The sequence below is a fragment of the Acinonyx jubatus genome, chromosome B3 (genome assembly GCF_027475565.1).
Source record: "Acinonyx jubatus isolate Ajub_Pintada_27869175 chromosome B3, VMU_Ajub_asm_v1.0, whole genome shotgun sequence".
NCBI lineage: Eukaryota > Metazoa > Chordata > Mammalia > Carnivora > Felidae > Acinonyx > Acinonyx jubatus.
In genome coordinates, this window is record NC_069386.1 from 121622567 (window position 1) to 121635729 (window position 13163).

Below are 13163 nucleotides of genomic sequence, written 5' to 3' on the forward strand. Positions count from 1 at the left end.
TAGCCTCCAGAATTGTAGGAAATAATTTTCTGTTGTTTAACCCACCCAGTCTGTGTTACCTTGTTATTGTAGCCCTAACAAACTAATTAATACAGAAAAAGATATCTAAAGTAGGGGCACCTGGGTGGCTTGGTAGATTAAGCATCTGACTTCAGCCTTGGTCATGATCTTGCAGTTCATGAGTTCAAGCTCTGCATCGGGTTCTGTGCCCACCGTTCAGAGCCTGGAGCCTGCTTCAGATTCTGTGTGTGTCTCTCTCTGACCCTCCCCCTTCTCCCTGGCTGCTTGTGCTCTGTCTCTTAAAAAAAGAATAAACTTTAAAATTAAAAAAAAAAATCTAGGGGCACATGGGTGGCTCAGTCGGTTAACTGTCCAACTTTAGCTCAGATCATGATCTCGTGGTTCATGAGTTCAAGCCCCGCATTGGGCACTGTGCTGACAGCTCAGAGCCTGGAGCCTATTTTGGATTCTGTGTCTCCCTCTCTCTCTGCCCCCTGCCCACTCACACACTCTCTCTCAAAAATAAATAAACATTAAAAAAGTAAATAAATAAAAATAAATATCTAAAAGTTACAGGAATTTGAAATATTGTATTATAGTGTATTATAATATATAATAAAGGATTCATAAATATAGTTGGCGTAGTGTTAATGTTAGTAGTAACATTAGTATTACAATTAATATTGTTAAACACTACCAAAGGTTTGTGAAGGAAATAATCGTCCCAAACAAAAAAAAAATCAATGAGTTTATAAAAATTATTTTAAGCAAGGGGAATTTAAACATATCCCTGGAAGCTTTATTTTTAGATTATTTCTTTTTTTTTTTTTAAGTATATTTGTTCATTTTGAGAGACAGAGACAGAGAGACCACAAGCGGGGAAGGGGCAGAGAGAGAGGGAGAGAATCCCAAGCAGGCCCCACACTGTCAGCACAGAGCCCATTTTTGGGTCAATTTCAATGTGGAAAGCATTTGAATACTCTATCACTAATCCATTTTTTCCTAGTGCAAGAGTTCTGAAATTTGATGAGTGAAAATAACTTTGTAAAAAATGTTTTGATGCAATGTGTTTCTAAAAATTTCATTATCTCTCAGACTCAGAAAGGGTCATAATTTACTTGTCAGTACTCATGAATGTATCCAGAAACTATGTGTGATTTTCTTTTACTCAGAATTTGAGGGAGCACAGGTGTGTATAAGAAATCGTAGCAGGAGGTCATCTCAATTGTTGGCATAAGTTTTAGAAATAATATAACTATTTGGTTCCTCTTAGGATTCCCTGGAAAATTCATAATAATGTTCCCATAAAAAGATCCGACCAAGTATTTTGCCAAAATAGGGTTTGTACACATGTAATCATCCATGAAGAATCGTTCTTTTGGATAATATGACCAGAATTAAATAGTAGTGGACGTTTTTATTTGTAAAAAAAATAGGTTAATAGGTTGAATTTTAATTGGTTTCATATTTTTCTCTCACCAGCTTCTATGGGAGCTTTGGCCTTCGACACAATATATATAATTCACCATATGCACAGGCTTGAGTTCCAGTATTACCAAGCACATTTTATAACACACTGAACCAGTATTGGTTCTGCTGGGAAGTCTTTGAGTTGCAGTTTTCATTCCAGAATACTGGAACATGGTCTGAAATGTTGCTTCTGTGTTTCCGGGCTTAATGCCCTTTGTTTTTTGTTCTTGTTTTTGTTTTTGTTTTTTTGTTCCCTTTGGTTTTCATCGTGCTCCCTTCAAGAAAGAGGAAGAAATTGCCTCATACAGAGGGAGCCCTCACCTTGCCTGAGCTTTGTTTAAGAAATGGGGCTTGGCTCTCCCTGATTATATATTTGACTCCAGGCACCTTCTCAGCTGAGCAGTAAATCTGATCATTTCTTTGCCAAAGATAAAGGATGTTCTTTAAAATAGATGAAATTTCTCTCTTAACATTCAGTCGCTTCACTTTTGCTTTATTTAAGGCTTCTTTATCATCAGTTTTAGTGTTTATTTCAAAAAATTCAGAGTCGACAAGATAGATCATAATAAACCGCCCATTCAATAGATACATTGCAGGACTGTTTGTAAAATCTTTATCACTTACTTTGTACTCCCTAGGGGCTGCCTGTGTAGTGAAGAGGTTTTGATCATAGTTTTTCCATCTGCTTTTCCTTCCTGTGGAGCTCTGGGTCCCCAGGGATTCCTTTAGGGAAACTTCATTCTATTGGCCAGCTGGCCAGCTGGATGAGGGGAGTTGAGGGCAGAGTCAAGGAAAGGAAGATCTGGTTCTGCTCTCATCTCCACCACTTAATATCAGGTCAAGTCATTTAATCTCCTTGAGTCTCCATTTTCTTTTTTATACAAACAGCAATGAAAATATTTGCCATTAACACTTCAGTGGGTATTGGGGTAAGAGGCATCAAATGAGATGCTCCCAAAGAAAACAATTTGAAAACCATTCAGTGCTATGAACATATAAGGTCCTGCTGTGATGAACATTCCCAAAACATCCAGGGGGTGTGTGTAAGGGGAACCATAGAACCAACTGAGTAAAAGAAATTGAGAAACTGCTTTTTCAGGCCATCAGTCATTATGAGATCTTTGAGCTTTATGTCTCGGTTTGCTAGGAAAGATATTTGTCACTTCCAAGTCTTTCCATTTTGGTTTTATTAGCTATATAGTTAATTGATATGAATAAAATGTAGTTTTAAGTTAATAGCAATAACTTCATCTACAGACATAATATATTTTATATCATTGATGGTCCATTTATTTCCCAAAAGGATTTACCAATTTACAATAAAGAACACAAATGTGGATAAAGTTGATGAAAGAGTAGTAACAATAGAAATTAGGAATAGGGAGCCTGAAGTAATAGAGGAAGACAGATATATACCTTGGTATCATGAGATTTTATACTAAGTTCTTAGGCAATGTTCAAAGAGCACTGGAGTAGGAGTTTGACCTCATGTTTATTACCCTAGTTTACCTACCAGATGGTTTCTACCGCAAGAATTATACATATTTTATTACTTAATTTGTTATTCTATATCTTATACTTGTCCATGAGTAAATTACCTAGTTCTCTTTAAATTTAATTTTCCCAGGTTTCCCCTGAGAGATGCTTGCAAACTTGTTCCATTTTAGCGCCAACCAGAAATTATTTCAGGGAAAGCTGATTTTCTTTGTTTTCTTTCTTTTTTTAATATATAAAAAACACACATAAATATACAACCAACATTATATTTAAATGCATTTCTAAAGCCTTATATCTGTGATTATTTGATGGAGAACGTAATAAATTAATTCCAAGTATTCTATTTCTGACTAAACTTTCTTACACACACATACACATATGCATAAGCATGCACATATGTATGTATATATTATTTTTATATTGAATATAAATCCTAAGAGGTCCATGATTCAATTTCTGTTAGTACTCCTACCAAAAAGTAATATGCTATTTGGATATGGGACTAGAAATAAAAGTTATGTCATAATGGCAGGACCATGAGGTTAAGAAGTCAAAGCAACAATTGTAATAATTATCCAAATAGTCTAAATAAAGAAAAGTTAAGTTGTCATCAATAATTAAATTCAATTCTATTAATAAGCAGTAATATGCACCAAGATTTAAGAACTATTTCTTGGAGAAATGTATGACCTAGAAAAAACTTTACCCTGTATTCTTCTTGAGAACTCATAGATCATCTACTTGATCAGATTATTGTATGAGTATATAAAGCTGCTCCCCAGGATTCCTTCATGATCTCAGTGGAGACTGTTCTACCCTTTTCTTCCCCCCACCAATCCCACACACAGAATACACACCCAAACACACATATTTATACCTTCACATATCTGGCTCTTCCAAAACCACCATCAGCCCCATCCCAGTACATAGCTTGCCAGTTAGGAAAACAATAAGCCAAACCTACTTTTTGGGATCTTTGAGATGAAAGAAGTTGTGTGTTAAGTAACATGTCAGGCTGGTTGACTGTTTAAAAATAGCGTGTATCCACTTAATCTTTGTTAATGGTGACCGTATGGAAATTTCATTCCTGAAATATTCTATTGGTGGGACTCAGCAACCTCAGCTGCTTACAAACTTGCAAGTCCTGCAATGTGAAATAGCCAGAATGCCACCGTAGCAGTTTTTCTTCAGTTGAATTGATCACTCTTTGCTAGCAAGCAGGAAATTTGCATGGTTTCAATTGTTAATAAATGGAGGATGATCTTAGCACCAGCATACTTTGCACAGTGTGAAACCAACAGGGCTGCTAGGCTCAGGGGAGAAAGCATGTGATGTCGTATTGCATGGCTTGGAAATGAAAATCTTTAATGGATTAAGGAGGGTTCTCATAGTTCTTAGGATGTTCCCAAAATGTTGATTTGTAATCCACATTTTAAAATAACAAAATTAACTTTTTAATTTGAAAATGTAAAGCAAAATAAGACCATGTTCCCCCTAGGACTCTAGGCATTTTATATTAAAATTAACAGAAAGTGAATATTTATCTTTAAAAACCATGCAAGATAGCAAAGCTAACTAAAGAAGGGGAAAAAATAACAGGTTTTCAGAGTAGAAAGTTGTAAGTATTAATTCTTTCTTTAAAGCCAACATTAAACTATGGAGCATTCAGGGTCTTTATTTACCCTTAGTAGGAAATTTAGTACCAAGAATACATATTTTAAGATTTATTTCCATATAGCAGAATAAGCCATATGCTAAAGACTTTGTACTTTTTTGCCTTTTTCACCTACAAAGTTAGAATTATCTATCATAGTGACATTCCAAATTCAGAACAATAAAAGCAGTAAAAATAATTTTTAAGACAGATTTTGTACCTACCCTGATATTGTCATAATGAGGTTTCGTTCTTTGTTTAAAAATCAAAGCCATGGTGGCCTCCAAACCACTATATAGAAGTCATATATTTATCATTTAAAATGCACTTTCTCTTTACATTGAGAATTACTGAACAGTCAATGGATAAAAAAGTATAAGCAGAAAGTTTGTAAAAATATTTATATGGTTAGAAGGCCAACTAACTTCTGAAAATACGCCAGGTTTGGGAGGATATGGCTTTGTTTTCATTCTACTTTAGTCTTATGTGAAAAGGATAAAGAACAGTCAATTTTGCATCACTGATATAATTTATTGGATAGTTTTATTAAGCTAGGATTGGTATTTAGTGAAGACAGGCTTTTGGAGGCAGGAGGGTGAAGCTGGAGACCTAAAGAGGTACCACTTTTTTAAGTCAGATGCTTGGGTCTCTTGTTTCTAAACATTGTTAACAAATGAGATATCCCAGAGAATTATTGCAAAGATTTGGCTAATGAATTTGAAAAGTTTTTCTCAAAGCACCAGGCATATGTGTTGCTATTATCAACTTTGGACTTGTTCTTTTTGTGCTGGTAAAATTATTTTCTGATAGAGTATGGGAGTATAGATTTATCTCTGAGGCAGAATCCACTACGTATTTAGGATAGAATAGGGTAAGATTTTATAAGTTGCCACAAAATGTCACAGGCTGATTTGCATTCTTGGTGATTCTATACATTGATCACTGAGTAACCTTCACTTTTCCAAATAAAGAATAGAGAGAGTGGCGATGACATTTGTAAGCATCTACAGAAAAGGGAATTATTTGAATTCTTCACAGATGGATAGATATCAAGGGTAAATTATTATATCCACATTTCTAATTTTAAGAAGCGTTGAGGGTACCTGTGGATAGTGAAGAACAAACAGTTTTGCATACAGAATTAATTGTAAACTTTACATACCACAATCCCAAATTCTCCAGATTGACTGTGGAGGTCTTTTCAGACACCATCCCCTAAGGATTGGGAAATTCATAAAAGGAAGATAATGTCATGCTACATGTAATACACAAACTGAGCATGCTGGTCACTAGAATAGTGACCTTTCAAAAATGACAAATTAGATTCTATATGCCTCAGAATATAATATGGCTTAGTGCTTAAAATAAGCATGAGATGTGACATATACTCTTAATTCTAGCCTCATAGCAGTTGACTTTATTATTTATAAATAAGCTGCATAACTCATTTTTTTTCTTCAGAGAACATAATTCAATCCAGTATTCCCTGTAAACTAAATGTGGACCAGTGCTTGAGACTTTTAGTAAAGCTGAAGAAATCTGCGTGCTTTTCTAATGCTGCTTTAAAATAGTTTCAGGGGCACCTGGGTGGCTGAGTCAGTTGAGCGTCCAACTTTGGCTTAGGTCATGATCTCACAGTCCATGAGTTTGAGTCCCATGTCAGCCTCTTTGCTGACAGCTCAGATCCTGGAGCCTGGCTTGGATTCTGTGTCTCCCTTTCTCTACCCCTCCGCCACTCACACTCTGTCTCTCTCTGTCTTCCAAAAATGAATAAACGTTAAAAACATTTTTTAAATAGTTTTGGAGATTGAACCATGTTCAGTGGGAACACACAAGAAAATCTGCTGCCAAATGTTCTTTGAACTTTGAGATGAGTAACATATGGAAGTACTCACTATGGGTAAAGTACATATAGCCATAGAAGCTACAATGATGTAGTCTGTTCTGGCTACCAAATCTACATGCTTTTCCCCAAATTTGTATTTAAAAACTTGTTTTTAGAAATAGACTTTAAAAATTTATAAGATGCTAATATTTTATTTTTCTTCCTGTTTTCTATGTTGTTTTTTTTTTTTTTTAGTTTTGTATTTTGTTTTCTTTGCATTTTTTGTTTGTTTGTTTGTTTTGAGAGAATGTGCGCACAAGTGGGACAGGGGCAGAGGGAGAGAAACAGAGAATGTTAAGCAGGCACCACGCTCAGCGCAGAGCCTGATGCATGATGTGGGGCCCTGGGATCATGACCTGAGCTGAAATAAAGAGTCAGACACTCAACCAACCGAGCCACCCCAGCACCCCTCTATGTACTTTTAAATTAATATATTCTTTCTAATCCCTGACTTTGTAAATAATAAGAGTGACAGCACACTAAGTACTAAGAACACTGATAAAACCACCGTTTGTAAGTGACAATACCACTTATGTTCCAAATTCATCACCCTGAGATTTTTTTTTCCATGTCTTCTATATTTCTTTTTTGAAATTTAGTTTGCAAAAGAGACAGAAGCTGTTATATAATACCAGATAAACACCACCACTAGGGGAAAAATTAAGTTAATTTGTAAAACGCCTCTGGAATTAATTTTTATCACGTTTTTTATAACCACATAATAGTGAAATAGGCAAATGCTTTTAGTCACAGAACTTGTTTTCCTCAGACTACAGCTCTTTTCTGTGAGGGTGGTAGACGATCCAGGTGTGAAAGGGATAGCGGCTTTAGGCTTGCACACTCCCTTCAGTCTTGTGAAACATTTCTGGGTTTGTTTCACTGACCTGCATGAGGTCACTGACCAGCATGTTCCAGTAGCTGAAAGAAGGGGAACTAGTTTCCTCTCTCATGCTTGTCCTAGCCGAGATGGAAAATTAATTCTGCTGTTGAGGAGAATGGGAAGGTTGTTCGTCCCAAGATACCAAAGCTCTCAGACACAGCGTGTTATTTGCCTTCTGCCGAGATACAGCAGGAACTGAAGATGTTAGGGATGCCTCTTGCTAACATCTGCTTTGTTATTAATTCATTTTGCCTACATCTTTAATTTAGGGTGACAGCCGCCTTCCCAGACTTTGGATTCCATCCCTCTCCGTAACCAAACAGGGACATGCAGGGGCCCATTTCCTCTCCACAGCTGTCTGTGCAGGGTCTCAACAGTGTGCCTAGAGCTGGCAATGCACAGTACAGTGCACTGATGGCTCCCTCTCTCCTTGCTTTCACAGCTGGCGCTACGTACATCTTTGGGAAAAGCGGAGGCCTCATACTCTACACCTGGCCGGCCAATGATAGGCCCAGCACCCGCTCTGACCGCCTTGCCGTGGGCTTCAGCACCACTGTGAAGGATGGCATCTTGGTGCGCATCGACAGTGCTCCGGGTCTCGGTGACTTCCTCCAGCTTCACATAGTGAGTACTGGGCCTTGGCCTGGATTTCCTTGTCCTCCTGGTGGTGTGAGTTGGTGCACCAGAATGCAGCAGAACATCCTAGATAGACTTGGAAGAGAGACACGTTTATAAAAATTGCCTACATGTGTTGGAGCCATATCCAAGCATTAGTCCACGTGTCAAGCCTCATTCTTCCCTTTAGACGTGAACCTTGATGCTCGTAGGGTACTTCAGGGATAAAAAATGAAAAACTCCTTCAGTCTAGACTCGCTTGCCAGCTGTGTGGTTTGGTCTGTCATGAAACATTTAGCAGACTGCTTCAGAGTACATAAGAGATTTACCTGGTACTTTGCCTTAACCCGGTGCAACTAGCAAAGCCTGCCCCAATGTTTGCTGGAGGGTCAGCAAAATTTTTCTGTAAAAGGCTAGATAGCAAGTATTTTGGGCTTTGCAGGAGATAGGGTCTCTGTCAGAGCTCCTGGGAAGTGCCACAGTAATGTGAAAGCAGTCATAAATAACATGCTTTTTTTTTTTTAAATGCAGGCGACCACATTCCAATAAAAATTTATTTTGTAATAGCGGGCTACATATATACTTTGGTGACCGCTGCCCTGGGCTGAAAACTTCCTTGGGGAGATACAAAGAGCAAAGAGTGATAAAACTGAGGGCAGAGTGGAAGGGGCAAAATGAAACAGCGCAATAACCAAGAATTGTTATATTCATGCATACTGTATATCCAACATTTTGCTTGTATATATAGGCCCAATAGGACCGCAGCCTCAGTCACTGCACATCGTTAAGAACACAGTGCAATTCTAAGAAATTAAAATGATTTGGAGGAAAAAATTACTTCGTTATGAGGATAGAAAATATTTTTATAGCAACAATTAACCCATTTTATCACCTGTGCAGTCTGCAGTTAAGAAAGTAGGCTAAAGAAGGATATGATTCTCATCCATAAGTACCCAAAGTGCAGCTACCAGGAGCAAAGAGAGGAATTGTTCTCATTAGTTAGCAATGACAAGGCCAGAAAGAATGGATTTAATTTGGAGCAATAAGAATTCAGTTTAAATAGCAGGGGGGAAAAAGCAGTTAAGAGGAAAGATCAACTGGGGATTACCACCAACCTCCAAAAAGGAGGAAAAGGAACATTTACTGGGAATCTTTGAATCTGCGTTTTGCTAATGTGCCGGTCTACTGAGGAAGGCACAGAGTGGGATTTTATTGCCCGTCTCTGGAGTGGAGGTGGCTGGCTGGAACCACCAGCAGCCAGTTCAGCCCTGCAAGCACTGCCCATCTCCAACACCTGCCCTTCCAACATGCCTTGGAAACAGGAGCAGCTTGAAGTCTAAGGCTTGAGCTGGAAACTTGTCTGGCCTGAGTGTGAGCCAGAGCCAGACAAGACTCCGAGTAGGAGTACAGGGAAGGACTGGTGAAGAATGATCACCTTCAAAATGTGGAAGAGGGGTCTTAACAGAGTTGTGAACCTTTATGCCTTCTCAGATGCTTTGAGAACCATATGGTACTGTGAGCATAAGCTTAAGCATTTTAAAAAGCCATGCCAAGGAGAACAGAGAAAAGCAGCCATAGTTTGTACGGTTTATCTCTATTTGGCCTCTAAAAACCACCATAATTTACAAAATTCTGTGAGATTTATGCTGCATATAACTTAATGATTATTTCATGGCAGCTATAACTAGGCTATTATTACCAGCTCACTTGCATTTTCATGGTGATTTATCTTCTTTTTTTGTTCAGTGTGACTTACTAAGAAAAATATGATTTGGCACAGCCACGAGCATCTTTTTGAGTCAGACACTGTGCTACCAGTTTATCCATTTCTCCCCATTTGTGTTTTGTAGAGCATCTCTACGTTTAAGAGAAATGTTTGTTATGTTCTGAGAGTTTACTTAAAAGTTTTGTTTTTACAAAAGGGGTATGAGGATCCTAGGAATTTCTAGGAGGAACCATAGCATTCTGTTTTAACATTTTTAACAGGAAAAATACAAGAAATTTTACTTTAAAATGCATAAGCCCCCTTGGGTACTGTGGACCTTTTCCAGTGATGCTATCATTGCTTAAACATTCTGGAAAATCCCAAAAGATTTCCCTTCATCAGATTGACATCATCTGACCTTCTTAGAGAAAAGAAAGACAGACCATACAAAGTAGAAAAACCACATCGTTCTGGAATGGACCTGACATGGTCATGGCCCTCTTGAAAATGACATCACTTAATTGGTCTGATAATTGGAAACTTTTTTTAATTCTCTGGTGTTTACCAGAGATAAAAACTGTGTGTATTCCAATAAAAATTCATTTTAAAGGCAGGCTGCAGGCTGTACTTTGGTGACCCCTGCTCTAGGCTGCAAACTTCTTCATAGAGATGTCCAGAACCTCTTACAAAACCTGAGGTCAGAGTGGGGACAGCAAAGGGACGGTTCCTCACCACACTCAGCAGTTAAGGAATACAAATGGAAGATCAAAAGACTTGATTACAAACCCTGCTTCTTGTTTTGGACATTTACATAGATGCATCAGGAATACAATTCCATAAATACTTACTGAGATACTTTTATTGGACTTTTACAGTCTGTAAAATGTGGATTTATTTAATGGATATAGGTTGTTTCCTTGTACTAAAGAAAATAATTTAAGGACCATTAAGGAAAGTGGGAAGAGTTGGGGAGGAGGCCAAAGATTCCATTCCCACTTGCAGTTTGCCTGGGAGAAGAGAAACCCACCAGAGGAAAAAAAAAAAAAGAAAAAGTGATGGCAGACACAACGAAGAGAGGGAAGCAGGGCATATCCCAGGGGCAGGGGGAGTAAGGAGGCACTGGGTCTGGAGAAGTGGACCCATCTGCCTAGAGATGTGTTCCTAGCAGGGGGTTACATGTGTGTAAAGCCTCATTCCTCCACTGTGGGCGGTGTGGAGTCCCCAGAGCAGGAATGGGCAAGCAGATTTCATGTTGTCTGCCAGCTCTGAGGGCCTCTCACTTCCTCACTTCAGGCTTTCCAGTGGAAGGATTTGTGAAATCAGCAGGTAAATCCAGCAGGTAGGAGTTCCAGCTTCCACTAGGCGCATCTATCGCCTGCATTGAAATGAGACTTGTGGACAGATGCATGCTGCCTGTATTACATTCGCTCTAGGCTACGTGCTATCCTGTTCCCAAACTTTCCCATTTCTCTTCCTTTGTCGTCCTGAAAGGCTCACACATTAAAAAATCTTTAGGAAAATTGGAATCTTCTTAAACTCCTTTTCCACGGGAGGCTCTTGAATCATTTCCTGATTCGTTTAAGTCATTAGTCTTATTATGATCCTTCTCACACTGGGCCATGGTCAGCCGCTCTAACAGAATTTGAGTTTTTTTCGAGGGCTAGGGAGAAAGGAGGAGAAAGTAACATGACTAATTTGGGGACATACAACATTGGAGCAGATGGTGAGAGAAATCCCGGGCAGAATGAAAGCAGTGGTGCCCTAGGGTAAAGAACCGATGTAAAGAAAGGGACACCAAGACAGAGGTGGGGAGGTGCTATAGGTGCAATTTTTCCTATTTCACAGTTTGCTCGGATTATCTGTTCTTCTGGCCAAAGGAGCAGAGGCTCTTCTTTCTTTTGCTGGTTTCTTTTAAACCTGAAGTCCTCGCACTCACCCCGGGTGCTCATGATGGTTAAATAGGCCTTGATGATAAGTGTTGAATAAGACAAGAATTAGATCATTAAAAAAAAAAAAATCAGAGAAGTCCAAGAGATCAAAATAATTTAGAGATGGTTTGCTTCAAGCTAGCTTCGATTTCTTCATTTTTGGTTCACACTCCTAGGATGCACTATTTTCTGAATCAATTATTAATCATAATATTAATGGAATCACAGATGAAGTGTGTTTGACAAAGGCAAAAAGATCTTTGCTGAAGTGTGTATGCATGAAATGAAATTTTGTGGAGGGAGGGTGTCTTAGGGCAGAGGGGTTTGTAAAGAAATATTACTTTGGATATGTTTCCTGCATTGAAGTCTATTGTTGAGGAATTAATCCGCTTGATACTTGGAGAGAAGCTGCTGTCACTTGGAGGTGACATCTGCCTATAAAATTGAATAGGACCAGGGAAAGGATTACCATGAAGTGCTTGTTAGTCTCTTATGAAATTCTTGACAAACTCCTTTCACCACCTACAAAACAGAAGGTCGGGCAAAACTGGGCAACAATTAGCTTCTCTTTATGTAGTTAATACAGGGCGTAAAAAAGATATGCTATTAACTTCTTTCTCCCTGCATGTAATTTACAGTAAATCCTTTGGATTCATTTTTTAATTACGAACCTTTCAGTAAGAGTGAAAATTTATGTGTCAGGACATCTGTTTTGTTTGACAAGAATCTATAACCTTCTCCAACTGTTTCTCTCCTGACTTATAATGTAGATACCTAGATAAAATGGGGTAGGAAAAGACAAAGGGCTGCTGTCCTGACTTACCCCCTTTGCATGATGGCAAAGTGTTCCCCTTACAAAAACTGCTTTCCTCACTCCACAAATGAAAGGCTCATAGTATTCTCTCAGTGTCATGTTTGGGGAAATAGAATATTAAGTTCGATATGTATAGTATTGTTTTTCTATAATTTATAGCATTTGGAAAGACTCCTGGAGAATAAATGGGAGCCAAGCTGAATTATGATAAACGGCCTGTTCCTCACATCTATTGCATCTATAAATTTCTGGCCTGGATGCTTCATTTGGCTGTCTCTGTGTGAGATACTTACAGTGAACCATCAACATCTGCTGAGTTAGTCTTCAGAGAGGCTAGGTGGCTGTTACCTTAGACTCGTGTCTGGATTTGGCTAGTAGCAGAACTGGATTTGACTTAGGAATTGTGTTTGGGGGGATCCGCAGAGGAGCACAGAGGAGCATTGGCATTTTTGAGACTGGTAAGGAAGTAGAGAGGGAAAGAACAAGAAAACAACAAAGGTGTCCAACAGATGCAATTTTGTTTCCCACAGAGTGCTATGCACTGCAGGTTGGCTCTGTATTCCCTTTCATTGCTATTTGTTCTTAGTGAAAAAAGCCTCTTTGGGTTTTCCGGGCTTAGGAGCTTTTCCAGATCATTAGCCACTTCTGTGGAGAGGGCCTGCTGGGGATCCTCTCTGCAGCTTCCAGCTTAGCCGTTCCATCCCGGCTGAGTTGG

At 38.6% G+C, this 13163-nt stretch overlaps 1 protein-coding gene across 32 annotated transcripts in view; it reads left to right on the forward strand.

Moving 5' to 3' along the window:
• NRXN3 (neurexin 3) overlaps nucleotides 1-13163 on the forward strand; it is a 1553894-nt gene that overhangs the window by 1191056 nt on the left and 349675 nt on the right. For all 32 annotated transcript variants that reach the window (XR_008299766.1, XR_008299767.1, XM_027066299.2 and 29 more), the window contains one exon: nucleotides 7829-8010. Coding sequence is in view for 30 of the 32 variants with exons in the window: in XM_027066299.2 (XP_026922100.1) it covers nucleotides 7829-8010 (182 nt within the window). In the remaining 2 variants the exon portion in view is untranslated. The remainder of the gene's footprint in view (nucleotides 1-7828; nucleotides 8011-13163) is intronic.